The 24,629-nt window shown below is 44.4% G+C and overlaps 1 protein-coding gene across 2 annotated transcripts in view; it reads right to left on the bottom strand.

The window, feature by feature from the left end:
• MXI1 (MAX interactor 1, dimerization protein) overlaps positions 1 to 24,629 on the bottom strand; it is a gene marked incomplete at its 5' end in the record, with an annotated part of 55,559 nt that overhangs the window by 13,417 nt on the left and 17,513 nt on the right. For both annotated transcript variants that reach the window (XM_084264814.1, XM_084264815.1), the window contains one exon: positions 13,624 to 13,653. In XM_084264814.1, the coding sequence (XP_084120940.1) occupies positions 13,624 to 13,653 (30 nt within the window). The remainder of the gene's footprint in view (positions 1 to 13,623; positions 13,654 to 24,629) is intronic.

The raw sequence follows: 24,629 nt of genomic DNA, 5'->3' as shown, positions 1-24,629 counted from the left end.
GCCTGCTATAGTCAAGTTTTAAATCAGTGACACCACAAACCAGTTGAAAGAAGTCCTTGCTTTGCAAGACAGACATTTGTCCATCAGTGAAAGAATAAAGGGCACTGCCAACTTGTTACTTCAGAAAATGTATTTTCTCCTTTCAAAATAACGAGCAGGGAATACACTGATATCAAGAATGTATTCTCATCTGGTAACAGAAGTTATTACTAACATATTTTATTCAATTACACAGATAAATTGTTGCTATGAAAAGAAATTTTTACTGTTAATTAAGACAGGGCAGAGTTTTCTCACCCCATATATTTATTTTCTGAAGCTATATTCCAATTTCCTCACCTTGTGGAAGAAAATCGTAATTCCTAATGAAAAAAATATTCTAAGAATGTGGCCATTTGGAACACTTGTTTACATAAAATCTCTTATGCCAGAAGGAAAGCATGTGCTCTTCATCTAATACCCCTTCACACTGTCAGAAATATTTAAGGAGTCATCAAATATCTGCTGTACCTTTCAGGTATAGAGGGCATGCATCTGGAACAGAGGAAGCAGTGCATGTAATTTCACCTTGTAAAATTATTTTAAATTTAACCTCAGACTTCCCAGGAAAAAAAGAGTTACCAGCCAAGGTCACTATCAGAGGTGTGGAAAAAAGCACTGGGCAGGAGAACTTAAGAAATCCTACCACTATTTTTACTATTGGATATGGGTTATTGCACATGAAGAACATCAATACAGTAATTTCATAAATCCAGCAGTTAGCTAATGTTAATGGACAAACAGTTTTAACTCATTAACTACGTATGTTACTCAGCAGGGAAACCTGAGCAGAGAAGCACAGCTCCCAGCACTGTGAGAGCAGATGAGTCATGTCCTGATCTGATACCTATAGAGGAACCAGGAAATAAAAGTTTTTTGAAAGGAGGTACCAGAGAGTGTGAAAACATACCTTGCTTCTGCTCAACTGGTGGGTTGTACTAGTGCAAACTCCTTGTCAAGACATTGTTAATTACCTGTATCGCCCATAAAATGAAAGCTTCAGGTGGAAAAAACACCCCAACAAAACCACGCCCTGTCTTGCCCTTTCCCCTTAACAACCCTTGACACCCTCCTTCAACTCTTTCTCTCTCCTCTGGGCACATCTGAAGGTGAAGAGACTTATGACTGCTCAAACCTCAAACAAGGACAAAATGATGAAGCTGGCCCCCTGAAACCCATTCCCTTGGGCAGGAAGCCAGACAAAATGTATCCTTAAGACATGAAAATTGCTTGATTTTTTTCAGTTCAACTACAAAATTCCTAGTGCTTCCAACAGGGCTCAAACAGTCATTATATTAAGTGCAGGACATTCTACCTGTGGAACACTTGATGAGCTGGAGAAGAGCATGACAACCCCTGCCTGGGTCAGCAATGCCACAGCCACAATTCTAATTCTCCCAAACCAAGAACAGCTGTAGTTGAATAAACTAACATTTGTGAGAGGATTAGCTGTCTTACACTCGCTTGGCCTGAATCCTCCCAGCAGGAAAAGGGTTAGGATCCCACCTGGGAGCAAACCAAACACTGAAAGGTTCATGGTTTGTTTTGGAAACAAAAATAATTTAGAAAAAAGAGCAGAGCTGGAACACCTAAAACACACAAGCTAACAGAAATACTTGCAGTGGCACTGCATTATAATCACAGTCACACCCCTCCTTCCCTGTTACTTTGTAGTGCTTATGTCTCTCACAGGGCCTCATGAACTCAGGTAAGCCAAAGTACTGCTTTATGGTCAGGTATTTTCTAGACAGCATCCCATCCTGGGAATCACTCTCCATTGGTTTCAACAATCACTGGTATTAAAAATGATAATTAAACCCCACGAAAAACAACAAAGGAAGGTAATTTTCACCACAAACCATTCACCTGGGGAGAGGCTGCAGTGGGTTTCCTCATCAGGAGAGCCAAACGGCAAAGCAGCAGCACAGCTTTCCTGACTGTCCTGATGCTTCCAGGCAGGAGCTGGCAGAGCGTGCACTTTCAGGAAGGGTGAAGCAGCAACCCAACGGGGCTGACATTTCAACTCCCTCCACAAGCAGAGAAGGGTTACACAGCAGGGAAGACCTTTAAGTGAGAGTCAGGAGACCTGTCCGCAGACAGCTTGCGTGACCTCAGGTAAATCCCTTGAGGAACTGAAGCACGCACCACTCATCCACAGAGCAGAGCTAATCCTAATTCCTTCAACAGAGTCCTGCACAGCTAAATCTACTCTTGGTTTTCAGGTCCTCATGTACCTCAGCTATGACACTGGTATGTGGAGTGCCTAGGGAGTAGGAAGTTTTCTCTGCTAGTTAATACAGCCCAGAGTAAAAGATGAGGCTGTTTCTTGAAATGGATCAATAAACCCTCACTGCTCCTCTCTCCCTATATATATAGCAAAAGCTATCCAAGGTTCCTTCTTACCACTGTCCCAAGGATTTCCCAAGATGGGATTTCAGCGAAGTTCAAAGGAGTTTAGTCTGGATCAGAACCACAAGATGAAGGCTGTATTGTTGACTTTGCAATCAAGCAGTCATAAAACATTTTATTTCTTTAAAACCTTTAGTTTCTGATGTCCTGCTGTTTATCTCATGTGTCCAAAAGATAATGACTTAGGCCCCATAAAAAAACAAAACAGCTCAGACATCACATGATTGAAAAAACCCAACCCCCTCTTCCTCCCCAAAGCCACCTACATAGGATGCTACCTCTCCTTTCTGGGTTTTTATTTTAGTGCATAGATTACACTGGCTTATACCCTGGGCTTTATGTGGGGCACAGAAAACACTTCATTCTGGATGCTGGGATTTGAGAATCACAGAGTATCACCAGAATTGCAGTGGAGGTTACAAGAGCTGGCAAGAATAATCCTATTTTTCACTTTAAATAACAATTTTAACAAATGTTCCTTTAAAAAGAAAGAAAGAAACAAAGCAAAACAACCCCCAATAAAAACCCTTTAAGAAACTCCCGCAGCTTGCTTTCCCCTGGATGGCTGAGGGGAAGTGCAAGGCAGCACTGTCTGAGCAGAGCTCTGTGCAATAGCTTTCCACTCCAACTACTGCTAACCACTTACAGCGCACCCAACCCACAGCCTAACCCCCCTTCCTGCTCCGCTGTTTCTCAGAGATCACGCTACAAAAAGCCCCACACCTCAAGCTCCAAGAGACACTCTTGACTCCAGAGGGCCTTCACGTGCCTCCCTGGAGAATACAGCACCAGATCTAAGATTTCTCTTCTTCCCCTCTGCAATCCCTTCCCTGACACGCATCCCCATATGTGCTTTTTCCAGCGAATACCAAGCCTGTAAGCTGCTTTTCCAAGCCAAGAAAAGTTTAAAAGAGGTCACGCCACAGAGAACAGGCTCTGCGCATTTCCTAAGAGGGTCATATTACGTAGAATATCCACCAGAGACAAAGTGTTCCCATCCGGTTTCCCACTTATTTTGGCATCAAAGTTGCTTTTCTGGGTAGGTGAAGTGGCAAACACATGCACCAGGAAAAGGAAAGATGATTTTTTTTTTTTCCTCTCCTATTCCCATATCCCAGGCAGAATTCCTCAGTGCAGTTCTAGGGTCTAGTAAGAGTGATTCTTGCTATGAAAGATGATTATTCAGCGTTCAGGACTCTCCCCTTCACACACACAGAGGCACTCAACTTTGGTCAGCTTTTTAGCTTCCCTAGAACAACGCTGAAATAATTATCTTAGATAGTAGGAAAAAACTTTCTAGAGGTACCAACAGTTAATCGGGCAATAGGTTGCGCTGCGTCCCCAGCAATCCTGCTGGCCAAGTTTAAGGCCATGTTAGATTGACATCTGTCAGGAAATGTTTAGATAAGAGTTTATCTGGCCTTGGGGTGAGTGGGCAGACAGGACACTTCAAGGCCCACCCAGCCCCATGTCTGAGAGCCTCACAAAGTGCCAGGTCAGCCTGGTGAGTGCAGTTTCTTGCCCTCCTGTAGGCACTGGGCCTGAGCCAGCTGCAGGGGCAGCGTGCCGAGTCTCTGGGAAGCAAGGAGGAAATTTGCCTCAATTTGCCTGTCTGAACTATGACCCTGGTGACAGCGTTAAAGTCTTGCTCCAGAGTGGCAGCTGTATTTGTTGTGTGCAGCTGGAAAAGGGCAGCAATGCCACGTGTGTGGGAGCAGGTAGGCAAACTAAAAGAGAGGATCTGGAGGCATCTGCAAAGCACAGCTTCCACTACCAGAATGAGACTATCCCCTGCCCTCAGGTTGGCAAGGAAATGACAGGAGCAAACCAAACAGGAGGGGCTGCAAGGAAGAGAAACCTCCACCCCAAGCCGCTGAAACCAGTTACACCCCAGTCACCCCAGTGAACTTCTCTGTATGCGCTTACACAGCTGCACACATGGAAACGAGCAGCCAGCTCTGAGGAGAACCAGGATCCAGCCTATGAGAAACACTGGAAATAAACACAGATCAAAGGGAAACACCAAGCTGTATACACAGCTGGGGCAGCCTTCCCCTGTTAAAAGAGAGGGGCACGTAGACTTTAACTGCAAGCTCTTTGTGTGTGCTTGCACGTAACTGTGTGCATCTGTGCAAGCCTGAGTACTCACCCCCTGTTCAGCTTCCTGACATCACCAAAGTGGAGCTAATGACTGGCATTTTCTGAGCTGTGGGGAACATTCCCATACAGCTGGGCAAAATCTACTGGTCAACCCACAACTCAAGCCCCTCCAGGGAACAAGGTCAAATAAGTGGGAATGAAAGACTGAAAGATGTGGGAGATATCTAGCAACTTCTTTTTAACCTCTGATTTCCACCATAAACCTTCACAGCTCCCCCATTCAGAATAACTCATTTGAAGAATTTCACTGTTTCCAGAAGGAGCAAACACTCCCCATTTAAGGGCTGGAGTTTGTCCGTGTGAAATTACAACAAATTACTCCAAGTGTTCAACAGGTTGCATCTTTAAGTAGCATTGGAAAGTTCCTCCTGGGAGGAAAAGGTGGAGAACACAGCACCTAGAGCTTCCTCAAGGTCTGCAAGAGCCAGAGCAATCTCTCCTGTGCAATGCAGCTGAGTGGAAAGAGCAGAGGAACATACTGCAGTGGCAGATGGAAATGCTGACAGCTCACTGTTCTCAAGTCCTGAGACACTCCTGGCTGACAAGTCTCTTCAAGGCTGAGGACAGCCATGGTGAGTGCCTCCGGGCTGATCTCACCTCTGAACTCTCCTGTTCCATTCCTTTTCTCTCCTGGGCTGCTCAGAGGAAGATCTACCAGTACACACATAAGCAGCAAAATCAAGTCTGGCATCAACTTCCTTTTCCTTTCCACATATCCCTTCTGATGGGCATGTGGCTTTGCCTGCTTTCACACTCACAGAAAGGTCCTTGCCCCTTCTCTACAAATATACCTATTTATTCACACGAAGAATGGCATCAATCAACCATCCTCCTTTCGTTGTTCCATTATTCACTGTCCTGGACAGTAAGCCATTCAGAGCAGGAACCCTTACCACTGCTCTCCAAATGACTAGGCACAACTACAATGCTGTAGATACAAGCAGGGGGAGCAGCAAGTGCCCAAGTGAAGTATTCATCTCAGAGTCATTAAGAGCTGTGCTCCTAAATGATTCAGATGCTTTCAGATATTCCACCCTAGCTCAGCAAGCAGTCAACACAGAGATAGCAGGCTGCACTTGACTTTATAAGCATGACTAAGTTTTGTGCAGCTGTTTACTAGCTACCATGATAAAAACCACACCCTTATCACACAAATTGTTATCAGCTTGGACCAGGCATGAACCCACTGATACCATTCAGAGTCTAGCTGGATGAAAGTAACACTGTGTTTCAAGCTCACGTCCTGTTTCCACTGGAGGTTCCATTGAGTAAGCTTTTTTTGTATCAATTTCTGTTACACCTCCTCCTTCCCCCCCCTTAGCCCCTCCTGGGCAGAAACCCCTGCGCAGGCAGTTACAAGATCACTACGCAACTGCTACATCCCCTTTCCTGCCTCACCTTCTACAAGCTGAACATGCTTATTTGCAAAATCTCCCATTCAGGACAATCCCTTCTTCACCTTGAGTCTCAAGGTACTCTACTTAAACTCCTGGGGAAAAAATGTAGAGCAGAAAGCATCTATCCTTTGCATAAGGTTTGCATCTTTCCCTAAATAAGTCATGTTGCTCTACGAATGTGCTCTCAAAGGTAAATAATTAACATGCAAGAGGGACAGAAAATCTTATTATACAGCTAATGGGAAGTGATGCTCATGCAGCACTGTGCACATAAAGGATACCTTCAAAAGACAACCCTTGATTTTTTATTTTTTTAATGGAACATCAGGCAGAAGACCTGACACATCCCAACTGCTCTGGGATCCAGGGATTTCTTGGTGTTCCTCCAGACTTGGACAAATCTAAAATCTTTCTATGAGATCCAGCCTGCACCTGACAGCCTTGAGCACCACCTCAGAAAACGGGGATACTCCAGTTTTGTAAAGGGACTGTAAGGGTTTACCAAAGAGCACACACAGAGTGCTGGGCAGGGATGATCTGGGTTTCCACACAAATTCAAGCTCTCAAGACACACAGAAAGTGAGGCAGGTAGATGATACCATCTACCACTATGTTCTGCCACAGCCTTCACGTAGCCTTGTCCACATTACCTGATGGTTTCATGGGAAGAGAACTCCTGGCCCTCAGTTGCACATTGCCCATCTAAATTGCTTTATGGGTGTCACATGCATTGTTTGGGAGGAAACCTGGTCTGTTTGCCCACAGCTATGCAAACTGCTCAGGGTGACCAGTACCATTCGCAGCCAGGCAACAACCACAGCAAGTCCTGTTACACACTTGTGCCACCCACCAGAATACCCAAAACAGACCCACTGCAGCAAAGGTACCCTTCCCTTTGTGCCCTACTTTTCAGATGAGAGAAGGTGTGATGACAGCAAGGCAGCATCACACTGCACCCTCTGGCCCGGGGCAAGGCTGACAGGCAGGACACAAGGAGTGAGGATGAAGTTTTGAAGGAAGCTGATGTGTGAAAGTGGAAAGTTTTATGAAGGTAAGAAAAAGCAAAAGCAAGCATCTGGCTAGAGCTGTGGTCAGTGAAGTACAGGAGTGGGTTGATGCAAATTTGCTCCCACATGCCCATTACTCCACGCGCTTTCCTTGTTCAATGGAGCTGTCTGATGCTCCCCATCACCCCCTGGCATATAACATTATAGGTTCTCAAAATTGTGATACTTTAGTAAAAATGATCTGCATATAGAAAGGAGAATGAGGGTTTCTTGCCTACGTTTCCTATCCCACGGTGAATTTTGTTTGGTTATCACAAGTCTGCATGGGCTACGTTGCTTTAGTGCCCTCACCACACATACCAGATATAGCTATATATATCAGCACACACAACTCCAGCTTTTGTCCCAACAGAACAAAGTCCTGAAACTTGTAGTTAACCAGTAATCTGTCTCAAAAATTATATTCTTATCACCTCATCTTCTCTAAGGCAACAATTCCCCACGTGGCTTCTAGCTGGTAATGCTTTCAGGGCCAGGAGCAATGTTAGTCATTTGAACAAGAAAAGTTGTTGCATTGGAATTTTTGGCTCTTGGCACTTCAACAAACAGCACCCTGGGGAAAAAAAATGCAAAAAGAAAGTGCCTGCAAGTCTCCAGAGATGCATTTGGGAGAGAGATGGCAAGTACGGAGCCCTGACACAGTTGAAAACTGATCCAGGAAAGCTAAATGCTTGACTACCTACCTGGGGCCAGATTCTTCCCCCATCAAATCTCACTGATTACAGAGGGGATTTGCCTAGTCTTTTTGGACAAAAAGTTTTTTCAGTACAGCCATAAACATACCTGAGCTTAGAGGGGTTAGCCTGAAAAAAACCACACCCAGGTAGAAATTCGAGGATGCAAGTTTGGGAAGAGGTTCAAGAACCACAGCTGGCAACGATGCACTCCAGATGCCACCTAAGTACATAGGACTGCTTTCATTACACATCCACAGCAGCTACCAGACCCCCTCCTGACTCCCTGAAAGCAGTAAATGACCAGGAACACACCTTTTGATACCCCTTCTGTTCACTACTCCAGAAACCTTAGTACAGAGTGCTGAATACGAGAACACAGGGAGACCTGACTGCAGAGCATGTTTCTAAGTTGGGGGTTTCCTCTCAAGTCTCTCTGCTGGGAGGCAAGATGACAAAAGGATTCTCCACACCAGGCCATTACAGCAAGGCCAAGCAGATTGGGCTGACATTTCTTTCTATGTTATGGGAGGAACACACATCATGAAGTGTCTCTTAAAACACAGCTTAAGTCAAGAAGAGTTTTGCGATAAATAAGCCAATTTTTGGAAGCTCATAACACTGATTTAATTGTGAAACACTGTTGAAACAAAAACATTTTGCTTTGCAGCAGTAGTATTGTTCTTTTTCCTCTTACTTCTCCAAGTGCTGTTGGATTTTAAGGGAGTTGCAGAGATCTGGAAGCTGAAAAGAAGGCAGGAATGCCTGCATTCTTCACTGCATCATTTTTAATAAAATAAAAAAAATCAAACTGAAACTAGAAATTCCAATGTGAGCTGCACTGAAGGACTTCCAAAAAAAATGAGGATCATTTTGTTTCCTTTGAATTTTGGCATGGGGACTAACTGTCCCTTTTCAGCAATTTTACTCAGAGTTCAAAATGTTCTGCTGCCCAGGCAGTGTGAAACAAAGCCTTTGTAGACTTTCGATTGTAAGTGAATCAAAATGCTGCTCCTGCACAAGGAGGCACTTCACAGGCACAAGTGTGATGGTCAGCCAAAGAGACCAGTCTTACAGCATCAGACTGGGGAGTTCCCAGAGCAATGCAAGAAATAACTGCAACACAGCAAAAGGCAGGCTGACACTAACTGATGACTGAGCCTGAACTCCTCCTGAAAGAGCATCTTTCCCATAGCCTTACTCCACAAACTCCAGACTTCACTCTCTCCAGGTAAAGCAAATTCAGGCACGGCAGTGTAATAATTATCCAGCTCTCCTAAACCAGAGGGATATGCTTCAGCTCTTCTGAAAATTGTTAGTCCCTGCTGAAAACAGAGGGATCTGTCACCCAAGAGTCAAAGACAGCTAGTGACCTCCAACTCTTGTTCCATACTGGCCTTGGAGACAGGAGGGTTTACCTGCAGTTCCCACAAGGGCCAAGGTGGATCAGCACATGCTCTGATGTTTGAATGTGTCAAAGAAAGATGCATGCTCAGCTGTGTTGGACATGGTTTGACCACTGCAGGGAACATCACAGGTTCCAAGTGTTATTAATGAGGAAAAGAATAGGTACTGTCAATGTTTGCTACATGAAGTTAACATGAAAACAAAGCCCACTCCAGAGAACAAATGAAATTTACTGGATTAGTTTCTTATTCCAGCTCTCCTGATAAATAGCACCGAACTCAACACCACATCGATTAGTTGGTTCAAGACAAACACTGATCAGATTGCCTTGGCAAGTATATATAGCAGTACAAAAGCACAATCATCCATGTCTATTCAGAGCAGCAAGAATTCACTATACTTTCATTTTCCCTCTCTGTATCTTTGTCAGCCTAGACAGCATGTCTGCACTATTTAAATGCCCTGTTAAAGGCTTTCCCCTCCTTCTCTTGTATCTTGCTGATAGATATACTCAAGCACCTGATCTGAAGAAACATAACTAAACTCTGCAGTTGCTGCAGAGCCAGAGAAGGCTCCGTGTTTCCATGCAGGCTGACCCAGGTCATGGTTTACTCCTAAACGTTCAGTAGGGTTTTTCCTTTATCTCATCTGCTACCTCAAAACACGTAACCTAACATAACAGTGTGAGAAACACTGCAATAGCCTTTCACATTAAAGAGAGAATGGGTGGAGAATCACACGAGATAGAAGGGGGATCCTGATAAGAGTTGGTAAAGCTACAAAAACCACAGTACTCAATCATTACTATGTGTCTGTCCTCGTCACTTTGTTTCTGATCATCTCAAAAGATAGAGAGAAAGGAAGGATCTTACACCACTGTCTGCTTTTTCATGAAACATAACTCTTCAGCAACTTGGTTTAGGAGTTTTGTCTCCTTTTTCATTTTAAACAAGGTATTTTTGTAGAGCCACAAATTCTGTGAGACCTTCAGAACATTCTGACTTCGGTGACTTCCCCAAGGCCTGTTTCCCTCCTCAGATCTAGCTTTTGTTTGAGCTAAAATATTGCTATCAGAAGAAAAACCTGCCCTGATAGCTCATTTCTTACCCAGCTACTCAGTTGTATTTTCATTCCTTCAGGTGTATTACAATGCAGTCACCACAAAAAAAACCCAAATCTAGGATATACAGGAAGGCTTTTTTTCCTTTTTAAACAACCTGACCAAGAGCTCTAGAAACACCTTGCTCTATCAGGAGACATTAGCTTTTCTGACAGACACCATCACCATGTTGGTCTACCAGAACTGCCACTTCAGAGTGGCAGGAAAGCCATCTCAGTGCCGTGTACCTTCTCTTCAACCCACACTGACCACATCCTTCCCAGATTGTCATAAGTCTACAATGTTCACAGCCAACAGTTAATTCTGCTATCTGTATAACACACCCCATTTAACTTAAACCTGAAGTTTTTGGGGGTTTTTTTAGAAAACATTACATTAGTAGAGTTGATCTTTCTTTATCATGTTTTCTTTTAGAAAATGATGGGGTGCTGCCTATGACTCCCTTTTTTAGTAGGCACGTTAAAGGACTAAGAAGTACTGTTTGAGTTACGCCTTGCAGCAGATGAGAAGCAGAATACTGGTTTCTTGTTTAAATGCAAGCTATGACTCATCCTGGGCAGAGATAAACTGAAACACATACCCATTAAATAAAAAACAAACAATTTTCCAACATGAGGATTAATGACAGATAATAACTATAAATTAACTTTAATCTCTTATAAATCAAAGCCCCTTATACGAACGTCACTGCAATCTCTTCAGACAAAAAACACCCAAAACCAAATCAAAGCAGAAAGAGAAGTCACTTAAACATTGCAGTTAATATTCAGTACTAAATCAAACAGTTCCTTAGCAGAACCACTGGAGCGTTAATGAAATATTTTAAGAACACAAAAAGGAGTGGAGCTTAAAACATCACTTTTTAAAAAATATATTTTAGTCACTTTTTGACATCAAAGAGGTACAAGATTCTTAATTCTGATACTCAGAATATAGAGCTCAGCTCTGCAATACTGAGTCCAAGTTAAATCACATATTCAGAAAGGAGGAGAGCATTTTGTTTTTCTAGCATTCTCTTGTAATGCTTGAAAGAAACTCTAATTGTTGAACGGGTTAAAACAAAATTTAACTGAACATAAGAAAGCTGCTGTTTGCAGACAAGACGAGGAAAAACCAGAGTCAGAGACCTAATAGTGGACAATTTTGAAAATTATAGTGTGTGTCAGTAATGGAGATAACAGTGAGATTCAAAAGGAATAATCTCAAATAATAGGGGAAATGAGCACCTGCCAGCCACAAAGCCATTAGTATCAGGGCTTTTATCTTTTCAACAGTTAAGTCTGAAGATACTGACAAACTTAACGACACAGCAAATAAAACATGGTGAAAATCTAACCAGGAAGCTATCCCCTGCACTTACAAAACACTGTTGTGGAGTTTGAAAATAAATGCTTCCAGTATGAGACCCGCTGTCCAAATCATTGGTAATAAACACTGAAAAAACAGCACAGCCACTACAAGGTCTAGCTGGGTTTGCAGATATATGTAGCTGACCAGTTCACAGCATCTGCACCTAAGGACTGACAATCCCAAAGCAGAAGTAGCAGGCTCCTGACCAAGATCCCAGATTTAAGAGTCTGCCTGTACAGACCACCCAATGTGATCAAATGCATGCAGAAGGATGGATCCCAGAAGGATGAAATCCAAAGGCTTGTAAAACCATGTCTGAGGCACAGACCTGGAATACAATACAGTGCCTCAGATTGGGAAACTCTGGAGGAAAGACCTTGCTGAGAAGGCTGATGGGTAGGAATCTTCAGAAGGAGATGATCACAAATCCACACAAATTTGGCCAACATTAGAGGGCCAGGTTGGTACAGGAAAGATGGGGACAGATCTGCTCTAAAGCTGTACTGAGGGCAGGCAGCGTTTGCAGTAACAAACAGATAGGCAAACAAGCACACTGAAAATTAGTGATGGTTTACTGTTGTCATGGAGAAAAAAACCCCATCCTCCATTCTGGGTAGGACTCAAGCACCACATTTTCATTCTCTCACTAGTAAATAAAACTGTACAGAGCACTGGAAAATCCAGGAGCCAACACTTCTCAAGACAGCTCAACTTGGGACTGGAAAGGTTGAGACTTGGGGAGCAATGTAGTTCAGACAAAAAACCCTCCTTGCATCACCCAAGAAAGGCAGAACCATGACAACTACGTAGATCCTCAAAGCTACCAGGAGTTAGAAGCACAGTCTAGAAGAAAACACACACACCATGCAAAGGCCAAGCTGCTTCCCAGCACTGCTGCTGCCAGAGGGAGGCAGACACTGAGGGAGCTGAGGGCAACATGACGTACAAGGTACGTGGCTCCAATTCCCTTGAAGCTACCTGGGAAGATCTTGTCTGAACAGAAATGTGCACTTGGCTTGAAGCCTCTGTATATCTTTGGCCATCCTTATAGTCCTCCCATGCCTTGTTAAATGATGGCTGCTAAGAGGGAAGAAGGGGCAATCAACCTACTTAGACTCAGCTTTCCCACCGTGGGGGTTTCTTCATAGAAGCAGCTGGCCAGAGTACTGCTTTTGTTCCAGCAGCCACAGAAAGCACAATACCCCTCTTAGTCCCCCTAAAATCCCACAGAAGAGCCAAGATAAGTTTATAATGGAAACCCAGACACAACCTTAACTATAGCATCCTGAATGGAAGGCGATAATCTGATCTGTGTGTGAACTAGCTCCCCTTGTCTCAACGGTATTTATCTTACTTTAACTCCTGTTACAAAGGGTTGAGTCATATGGCAGAGCCAGCCAAGTAACAAAACTGCAAGGCTTGCTAAAACTTCAGATTCAAGGATAAACAGGCACAATCCTAGAACAGGTTAGAAGAGAGAGTCTTCACAGCAGCACTGGTAGCCAGACCTCTGAGCCTCTGGACAATGGTATTTTCTTCTGCGCTGCAGAGATTATCACAGCCCAGTGGAGGGGTGGGAGGGAGAGGGTGCAGAGCACAGGGCTCTGCCCTTCAGTTCATGGTAACACGTATTACCCAGGGCCCAAGAAACCTGATCCCGTAGCAACCTCATGTATGGAAAGTGCCCCAATCAGATTTCACTGTGTCAGGAGAAGAACAGTATTTACTCTGCATACAGATTAGTCACAAAACTGGGTCACTTCTTGCCTTTTCAGAGAAAGAAGAAAAAACAACCAAAAACAAGGCTTCTTTTTCAGATCTTTGTGTGCCTTCCCCCTGCCTGCCCCCCCCCCCCCCCCCCCAACTTTTAAAACTACGTGATGCAGCGTGGTCATTCACAGCTGCCTAAGCTGATCAAACAGCACCTGCATGTGTGAAGTTAAAGCACATTACACTCACTAGGCTGACGTTTCTTAGAACTCAGCTCATTAGCTACTTACCGGTTCTTTTCTAGTTCGTTGTGCGTAGACCTGGAAGATAAACAAAAATTTGGATTAGCCACCTCTGCCCTTTCAGCACCAAAGTTCAATCACAGCAAGATGCACACATCCCCATGGCACATCACAGCCTAAAGCTACCCAACTACATGCATTAAAATCTATAGCTACAGCCTCAGCATCCCTGTTGACAAGAGATCCCTTCCCTCCTAAGTGTGTATTTACCTGCAACGTGCAGGGCTGCTACTCCTATTGATCCTACAGGATATCTTCCCTAGAGACTTAAATTCACACAAAATCCCAGAGAGGAGCAATGAATAGGTTCAGCCATTTCCAGACTACTTCTGGCTCTGCCCCCAACTCAGTACAGAAATCCAGTCATGTTTCTTTGTGGTTTAGTTTCTACATCCACCCTGTAAAAGTTTTGGTATCATCTGCTAACACAGGAGCTCATGTAGTATTAATTTATGCACATCAAATACATGGAGAATTAATTTATGCACACAAACACCTTCCAGCAGAACTGGCTCTAAGGACAAACCCTGGAGCCCTACAGCAGTCATGTTTGATTTAGCAAACGTAGCAGAACTCCAGATATGGCCAATATTTGGGCAAGGAATGGGATGACCAGCACTGCCATGTTTGCAAACATCAGCAGCACTGAGTAGCACTTGTAGGATGCCTGGAAACCCCTCAGGGATTGAAACAGCACCGTCACAGCACTAGCTTGCAGCAAAGCAAGTGACCCATAAAGCGGCACTGTGACCACTTGACAAAGGAGGGGGCTTTGTCTTTATACCTGCCTGCTACGCCAAGCATGCTGCCAGCACTCCCTAATTTAGAACTCACAGCTTGAAAATGAGACCAGCCAGAAACAAAAGGGAAACAGGCAGGTTCATTCTCCTCGTCTCCGTGATGACAGCACAAGTGGCAAAAAGAAAGCTGAAATCTTTTCAGGATTTCTGGTCTAACGTTGTTGTTAGTAACCCAGGTAAGGTTGTTGAGGATTATTTAAAAAGGATAGCCATTTATCCAGCATTTCTCTTTAACAGAAGGTCACCTTAAAATAAGAGTAAAAGGAGCCCAAGAGCTTAATAAAAAGGATCTATTTTCTGTAATTTGGCATCACATTTCTTCCGGAGCTCTGAGAAGATTATCCTCTATCCCCCATCTGGAGAATCCCACAGAGAATTCTACAATTAGGGAACTGAATGGAGGATGTGCTCCAAGGGAAACCCTGTCATAATTAAATGCTACTCCAAAAAAAAAAAAAAGGGGGGGGGGGGAAGGGAGGTGGAGTGTTTAACAGGTGTTAGAAGCTCATTGATGATGACGAATAAACTGTGGACGTCTGCAAAAACCAAGGTAAATGAGTCTCAGCTAGTGGAGGCTGAGAGCTGCAGGTGGCCAGAGGAAGAACAAAACTTTACCATATGTCTGTGCAAGGTACCAGGCACAGGAGGATATAGGATAACCTAAAGGCAAAGCACACTACAGCTAAACTCCTAAAGTGAAGGGAACTCCCAAAACAAGTATTTCCCTCCAAAAAATGAGACGATCCCTTAGGTCTGGTTCCTAGAAACTGGAGACACGAACATAATATTTAGTCCAGAAAAATCTCCCAAATCAAACCCACATCCCCCACAGAGCCTAAACAGCAAAATCCATTTGTCTAAGCAACCTGGACGCAAATTAACCCACCAGGGCTGAGCTGAGGCCCTTTAAAACCACTGCCCTTATGTTCTTTGGAACATGCTTATTGTTCTTATTTACTGTATGTTCCTGCAGGAGACTTTACACTCTTCGTGGCTATGACATTAGCAGTTATAAAGCCATAGATATGCAATGGCTTGAATTCCTATATTATATTGAGCCAATTATCAGGGCCAGGAATGAAAGAAAAAAAGTTTGGCCTACTGCTGTGAACAAAATTAAAACAGCAGGTTCTCCCTACTCCTCTCACACAGGAGACTCTTTATTACCTATCTGCCTTCTGATGAACAAGACAACTGAGAGGGGTCACAAGTTTTTCACCTAGTCAGGAAATTTATGCTGTGACTTTTAACCAGATCAGTGGCAAAGAAAAAAAACTCCAACAGACCCCCTCCGACACTTTCCCATTGAAACTGAATCCAAATGAAAGTCTCAGCAGTGCTGAATGAATCCTATGGGGATGTTCATTCTCTTACCTGCCTATGTTTAAGTCTTACTTGGGACATTTGGCAAAATTTTGATTTTTCCTTTCACCTACATTTAGATAAAAACACACCAGCATCCCAGTACCACCATTCACTAACTTATTTCCTATTCCAGTTTTCCTTTGCTTCAACAATGGATAAAGAAAAAAAATCCCTCTCTTCTGTTCATAATTCATTTCATTTTCTGTAGCTCCTGTTCTAGAGATTAATTTTCTCCCCTTGTCTTTGGGCTGCACATGTTACTAAGATTTATTTGGAGTTAAACAAGGACAGCACTGTCAGTGAAGTGGAAAAAAAAGCACTCGAACCTCTATTGATACTACACTCAGGGAAAAAAATAATCTTTTCAATAGGTACAGAAACAAATGTAACTAGACCTCTTTAACCAAGCTGGTCTTATCATCAACTGAGAACCTAGAGAGTATCACCAGACTGAAATCAAAGCTCGCTGCTTGTACACCATTCACCAGCTTTTTAATGGTAGGGGATGAATACCACAGCTGTAAACTATTGCCACACTCGGGGAACTTCCAGATTGACTGGTTGGGACTGATGTGTTCAGTGTGATGTTGCTTTGCTGCTGATGACAGTCAGTCACAGCCTGTGTCACCCAGTGAAATAAGGACACAAACCAGAGGAGCTCACATCCCTGCTGATAGGTGGAGAATGCAAGCAGGACCTTGCCCCCACCTACAAAGCTGGAACCACAGCCATGCGGGTACAGGCACGTTCAGGGGGGACAATGAAAGTCCAACACATGCACCGGCACCGCTCAAAACCTGAGCTGCAACTCAAAAATACAGCTCAAGCACAAACTGTGTGCAGGGCTCTCATTTAAAACATCCAAACCGATAACTACACATAAAAAACTAAAGGAATTTTATGTAAGGAGGAGGATCCTGCTGTCTGCATTTTGAAAACAGCTTGGGAAAAGATCAAGGAGGAGTTTTAGAAGCTTAGCATAAAGGAGGCAAGCAAACAACAACAACAATAAAATCCCAGCAAGCCAGTCCTCATTTTAAACAACAAAAAGCTGAAGAGGAGAAACTCAAGTTTATTATTTCTCTGTACCCCAAATCCCTGAGACTGTATACAAAACAGAAGAAACAGGAAAGCAGCAGTTGTCAGTCACTCTAATTTAAGGTCAGATGCAACAACCTTTTCCTGCCAGTTCCTGTGATTCTGCCTGCATCTTGCTATCCAACACACTTACAAGGTGTTTCTGAAACATTAAGCTATACTGAATCCCCCCAGTGAATGAGACATTTATTACTTTACCCCATTTTCTTTATTTAAATAAAATCCCTCCTACCACAGTAGAGGCAGCCAAACTTTCCCTGAACACAGGTAAGCCAACAAAACAAACTGCACGAGGGAGGAACAAGCTCTAAAGAGCACTGAATTCATTTGTCATTGGGTTTTTACTGTAATTAAAATCACAAAGCTGCCACATGACATTAAACACAGCTGACCTTTCTGGTTTACACATTTAATATTGATAAATAGGCCAACAAATGCATCTGCAGCATATCTGCATTTTGGTTTGACTTCTTAGCGATGTAATGATTTTCCAAAGGGAAAACACAGCAATCGAGAATCCTTGTCCTACACGATACACAGGTGGCATTTGAACCCAGTGACTATCATCTCCCTGTATCTTGTCACTCTCCTGTCTGTATCTGGCACCAGCTCCTGGCTCCCAAGGAACCCAGGACTCCAAGACCTCCATCACATCAGATGCTGGTAGCTCAGGAGATGCTACTGGTCATAGGAACTGCCAGGTAAAAGGAGTGGGGAGGAATAAAAACAACCTCTTCCAATGCACGTCCTTAATGCCAACATAGAACCAGTGCTTCTCCTCCAAATTCACTCACCCCACTCTGCTTTAGCAAAAGATTAATCAGGAAAGAAATATTCCATCAGACTGTGCAAACTAAGACACAGCTACCTGAATTATGTTTAGCCAAACATCAAGAACATCCATCCACAGAGCAGGCCAATTGCTTTCTGGTTTACTTCACCCAGGTTCTGCTGCTTTTGCATCACCACATCACACACAATCTCATTTTTCTTCATTTTAACAGACCTCTCCCACCTTCTGGCTCTGTTGACACCCACTCACTTGGCCACCAAATTCCCCTGCAGGGAATGCCCTCTTCCATTCCCCAAGCCAAGATCAATCACCCTTCTGGAACCAATGAACTACATTATTGCTTTATCCTTTATGCAATGTTTCCTGACACCAAGCTGAGCAGTGCAGTTGACATGCCTGAGGGACAGGATGCCATCCACAGGGACATTGATAAACTTGAGAAGTGGGCCCATGTGAACCTCACGTGGTTCAATAAGGCCAAGTGCAAGCTCCCACACCTGGGTCAGAGCAACCTTTGTTATCAGTACAGGCTGGGGGAAAAAGGGATTGAAAGCAACCCTGCCAAGATGGACTTGGGGGTACTGGTGGATGAAAACCTGGATGTGAGCTGATGACATGTACTCACAACCCAGAAGCCAAACCATGTCAAAAGAAGTGTGGCCAGCAGGTTGTGGGAGGTGATTCTGCCTCTCTACTCTGGTGAGACCACACCTGGAGTAGTGTCCAGCTCTGGGATCCTCAACCTAAGAAGTGCATGGACCTGTTGGGGCATGTCCAGAGGAGGGCCACAAAAATGATCAGAGGGGTAGAGCACCTCTCAAATGAAAACAGACTGACAGAGTTGGGCTTGTTCAGCCTGGAGCACAGAAGGCTCTAGGGAGACCTTACTGCATCCTTTCAATAGTGAAAGGGCTTGTAAGAAAGATGGAGACAGACTTTTTAGCAAGGCCTGTTGTGACAGGACAAAGGGTAATGGTTTTAAACTAAAACAAGGTAGATTCAGACTAGATATAAGAAAGAATTTTTTTTACAATGAGGTGAAACACTGTCACAGGTTGCCCAGAAATCTGGTAGATGTCCCATCCCTTGAAACATTTGAGATCAGGTTGGACAGGGCTCTGAGCAACCTGTTCAAGTTGAAGATGACCCTGTTCACTGCAGAGGAGTTGGACTAGACGACCTTCAAAGTGCCCTTCCAACCCAGTCTGCTCTACTATTCTGCAGAAATTGCTCCTATTTGAAACAGACAGATGACAAAAACAAACAAAAAGATGGGGTATTCAACAGCTTTTTTCAATTTTAAGTCCAGACAGTGAGTTTTGTTTTGTGGATGCAGGTGAAGAACCCCAGTGTTTTGCCAGGGTTTCAAGGAGCAGCAGATCAGCACCGTAAGCGGTCTCTAGGAAAACAACTGTGCAAGCCATAGTCTAAGAAGCCTATGGAGAAGCCCCACCAGTAATAGCACGTGAGGATTTCAACCAAATGCAAGACAAATGATAGCTGCACAAGAGTCACACCTTCCTGCCCAGATGGAGATGCTCAAGAGATGAGTTTCCAAGGGAATCATGAACCGACCTGATTCTTGGGAGGTGCAAGGAGCCTGGCTCTCAGAGGGCTGCATGGGAGCCTCAGGAACAGAGCAGCTTACAGTACTCAATGCTGCCAAGAGCTCCTACAGTGAGGAGTGGGATGCAGCTGAACAAGAGATGGCATAGCTGGAACAGAAGTCCTACTGCTGCTGTGTCTAAACCTTTTGCAAGTACCAGCCTCAAGTCCAACACGAGCCTCAGCTCAGCCCTCAGCCTTGTATATCAGCAAATTTACCAAAACATTTCCTTCCAAGCTAAACGTTATCTTGGTCATTACTACCCCATTATCCCCCTACACTACCTGACCTTGAGGTCCAGAATAAATGCTTCTCCATGAAAAGCTGAAGTGAGGAGATAGAACAGACTATTTCAGCTTCTTGGTGATGTCAGTGAAGATGCACCAGACTAACCAGGCCACAACCTCTGGCTACTTTTCCTGTCCTTCTTAGACAGATGTTGTACCAGATTCCTCCCAAGGCTTTGATAAAAGCTGTTTTCCCAGGATCAAACCAGACCCTTTCCAAAATTCATATTCTATGTCTCCAACAGAGAAGGGGATGCAGCTATGCTGGCATCTGTTCATGTTGTTCATCTTTGGAAAAAAAGAAACGGCCCCACAGTCTGTTTTCCACTCAACAAGAGGAAAAGAGCTCCTTTGTGTGGTTCACAACTGTGGAAAGTCACCTACCCCTGGATTCCTACACAGTATCCTGAAAGCTTCCTGCAACACTAAGTCAAAAATAACTTTAAAAAGTACACTGCACACATCTCTTGAAGTGTTTTCAAAGCCACCTATAGTATTTATACAGCCCCCTTTAAGCCTGGTACCTGCTCCTCATAATCACTGTATCCATTTGAACACTTTGGAAATTAACTTTTCCCTAACACTTTTCATGCAGGGGAACACCACCAACTCACAGACACTCAGAATGATTCTCCCAGGTTGCTGGGACAGAGCAGGGTACTCAACTTGGGTTCCCTGAACCCCGGGATGAGGCTTGCATATATTAGCTTACCAAACTAACACTAGTTTACCAATAAAACTCACTGGATGGACACATCAGACATAACCCTCAGGTGGGGAAGGAACTGCAGCTGCAGTCTCAAACAAAGCACGCTGTTCTTTCGGTGCATGTTCTACTTTTTCAGCACAAGGGAGGGAAAAGAAGGAAGACAGCTCCTCCTTCCTGAGCACCATGAACGTCTCAAGGTCCCAGAGCTGGGCTCCCCCAAACCAGAGCAACACCCCATTAAGCAGTAGCACTCTGCAGGGTAAGGGTTTTCCAAGCCAGGCCACAAACAGCAAGAATGTTGTTTTGGATTCAGTGCTGCAATCTGGGGCCAGCAAAGTCCCCAGCTGGCTTCCCTCCCCACTGTGCAGGCTGGGCACAAGCATGCTGGTTTGGGCCTTCTGGACCACCTGAGATGCTATGTGCAGAGGCTGTCCCAGCCCCAAATGCTAAGGGAATACTGACCCATCTCATACACTCCCTCATGCAGGGCCCTGCACGGCCAAGAGGAACTGGGTTTGCTGAACAAGCAGCTATTCAATATTTTGTTTTCTCCTCATTGTTCAGCGCATGGCCTCAAGCCAAGCCCTGCTCTGAATACAGAACCGGTGGTTTCCTTACAGGCTTTCCGACAGGCTCACCGAGAGCAGCAGCTAGGCAGTTAACAAGTATGTGTATTGTCAAGCTTCCTCATTTTCAAAATTGAAAGCTAAGAAGCTAAATAACAGGGAAAGCACAGTTGCAGCTTCTCATCCTTCCAGGTGCCTCTATGAAGACCCCCATGGGCCTGGTTTTCTGGGCCACTTCACACGTTCAAAGCACAACTCCCACCGATGCCCCTTGCGGCTGTGCATCATCAGCACTTCCACAGCTCAGATCCCAGGCTCATACCTTCAGGAGGGAAGCTAAAAAAAAAAAAACACCCACCAAAAAAGCACCCTCAAAAAATCATAATATGAGGAAGAGAGTATTGGGGGTCCTCTATGATAAGCCAGGCTGAAAGGGACTTGCTGAATGCGCACAGGGCTGCTGACAGGGCTCAGGACTGAAGCGAGTTCTCCAATGTGCTGTTCACTGCTCCATTCATCTGCCTTCTAACTACTGTGACAAGTGAGCAAAGGTCCTACAGGAATCAGCTCCTTCTCTTCCTAGCTCGCAGTTACAGCAACATTAGAAGAGACTCGTGCCCACAGAGCAGACACAAAGGCTGATGTGTGTTTGTTCTGGGAGGTGTCTTAGCCATTTCTGTGGAGAAACCCTAGCCTGCCCCCCTTGGATATGCAGCAGCCAATGGACATGCTTCTAAAATGATTTAGAATTTGGCCAAATTCAGGTAGATTCTCACAGGTCAGGAAAAAGCATATTCTCTGCCTTCACCAAGGCAAGATTCCTGTCTGTGATCTGCGATGCAAGTGAGTTTGAGCTTTTTGTAGACAGATTCTTGACTTTAATGCATTGATAAAATCATATTTTCACGACCTGCTGAGGAGAAATGTCGGGTGGCTTCACCAAGGCACCTGCAAGCTCCCCAGTGAACAAAGAACATGGCATGTAATGAGGACAAGCAAAACACAGATGGTTCCTCACACTTCCTCGGGTCTGCACTGTGCCCCAGGTCTCTCTGAAGTGCTACCTGAGAAGGACAGCCTCCCTACACAACGATCATGAAAAGATCATTCAAAGCAAAATTAATTATTTAAGTAGACTGAGGCACAGACTTCATTCATCCCCTCCTAACACTTTAACATCTGTTTAAATTTTCTCTGTCGAATATTCAAGTGTATTACAGGGCAGGGTACAGCCTGACATTGCAGAGAGCTCTATGCAGTCCCTGCCCCGCTGATTTCCAGCGGGTTCCATGAGTCTTACTGCATGGTCAGGGGCTCAGCCTTTTCCAGGGCCCCAACAGAACCACTATCACAGTTGCCAGTACCTGCACAGCAGAGAGACTGCAGTGATTTACAGAAAGAGAATAAAGGCACAGGAGGCAATTTTCAAATCTACCTACAATACTCAGGACCCTAAGTTTCATCTTCTTTCAAAGAGCCACAGGCTCCAAAATACTGATTCTGCTTCCTGAAAACAGGATTAGGAAAGCGTGCATTACCCCAATGTACAGATGGTAGGAGCCATATAATGTACAGATGGTGGGACCCATGTAGGTCATCTGACATGCCCAGATCTCGCAGCCTTTCGGCAGCAGACTCAGGAAACAATCCAAGGGCCCAGCAGGCCAGCCCTTTGCCCTATACCATGCTTCTTCCCACACATAACGTTACCCTTTCGAGGAAGATGGTCATATACAGAAACAGCCTTAGCAGTGTCATCTGCAGAACAACAGTCTGTTTGGGGAACATGTACTTCTCTGCAACACATATCTTCTGACCTAAAGAAACTGCCTTCAGATGCACTGGGAAAAAATGAGGCTTTTTGAGTAAATGCCACCTGACTGAAACTGCACTTTGAGAAGAAACTGATGGCATTTGTATGGCTGTGGGCCAGGACAGTCTTTCTTCGCTTCTCTTTAGACTTGTTAGTTATCTCTCATGTTACAACTATATTGCTGCAATACTGTGCCTGGAGATTAAGGGAAATACACTTGGAAACAGCACTGTTAGCTACGCACTGTACTATGGAAACTGAGGCACAAAGAATTACACGTGCTCTAAGAAAATCAGGAAGGAACCCAGATGTCCTGATGTCTGGGGTTTCATTCTGTCAACAGGGATATACTCATCTAGCATCTGTGTGATCCTTGAAAAACGAAGGCTGAAAAAACCGGAAGAGCTCCAATTTCTTCTGTTCTTACAGTTCTGGCTCACAAGCAGCAGCAACTAATACGAAGGCAGTGAGGTGGCTACCTCCCACTGCTCCCAGATGGCCAAGCTACTCATGAAGCAGTTCATGAACTGCTGCAGTTTGTAGCCTAACTATCAAAGGCAAACCAGAACTGATGCCATGTTACCTCACTATGTCTATACATTGCTTTATGGCTGCCCAAGCACCTGGGCAATGACCACTGGAGTAATGGTCCCAACAGCAATCCCTATGTCATCTGTCCCTTCCCATAACTTCTGCCTTCTTGGTGGCGTGACAGATGGAAGGAGATAAAGGAGAAGTGTTCAGAAAATAATTGACTGTTTTATGCTCTGGAACTTTAATCAAAACTGAGGCAGAAGAATTGCTCTCAGTCCACATGCCTGCTTGTCACAGAGCAAGCAGCAAAGTATAAACAAGTAATTAAGATAATGTTGAAAATAATTTTGACTGCTTCAAATTGGATTCATAAAGCAACAGAACTGAAGTGAAATCACTTTCATATCAGAGAATGGAAGTACAGTAGGGAGCAGAGAAAGGAGATGGGAATATATCCAGCAGGATGGAAAAAGCAGGCCTGTTCTCTCTGAGCTGATCAACAAGGCAGTGTCTCATAGCAAAGAGATGCAGGCAGGGGCCAGCCAAGTGCACAGCCCCAGAGACCCACAGCCTCTGATCAAGAGAGCCCAAAATAGTCAACAAAAACAAATCCTATCTTTGTTGGTTCAAATGGGGTAGGGAGTAGGAGCCAACACTCTCAAGAGGAGAGCAAACAGAAGCCAGTCTTTGAATTTGGGCAGAATTTTGTCAGGAGTGATCAGGAAATGATCCGCAGCAGAAACTCCCAACAAGCAAGACAATTAACTCAACAGCATGATATAGCCTGGTCTGTTTGGGTCAGAAAGAAAAATGGATTTAAAAGGGCAACCAGGAGCAAGAAAGGAAAAAAGTCAGTCTTACTAGAAACAGGGGACCAGATGGAAACAACACTACAGGTGACCACCAATTCACTGTCAAGTGAAGGACCAGATCAGGTCAAACAAAAGCACGAGGGATAAATCCCTGCATGTGTTGTAAGACATGGCAAAAGGCGGGGGGAGAACCCCAAACACCTGACAAACAAGGAACACTACTTAAAACCATGGAACTGACTGCATACTGAATATAATGGCAAGAGAAAATGAGGGAATTCCAGGAATAGATGACTAGGTTTATCCAAAATATCATCCCCACCATCCCAGAGCACCAAATTTTTCTGGGGCTAACAGCCTTCACTGGGGCTAACAACCTTCATGTTTCAAAAGACCCTAAGAACCAAAATCTGAAACTTGTCACCCCACCAGCACTGCCATCAGTAATACAAATCAGCCCACAGCAGCTGCAGGACATCTCTACCTGGGTTGAGTGCTGCAACATCAACAGCATGAGCCCTGACTAACTCCCACTGCTGTGAACCAGCACGCTCCTGCAGAGGCTTCCCCCAAATCTGGGAAGACAAAGGGATCATGAGTTTTCAGCCACA

The sequence above is a fragment of the Gallinula chloropus genome, assembly GCF_964237585.1.
Source record: "Gallinula chloropus genome assembly, chromosome: 5".
NCBI lineage: Eukaryota > Metazoa > Chordata > Aves > Gruiformes > Rallidae > Gallinula > Gallinula chloropus.
This window is presented reverse-complemented; position numbering and strand designations above follow the sequence as displayed.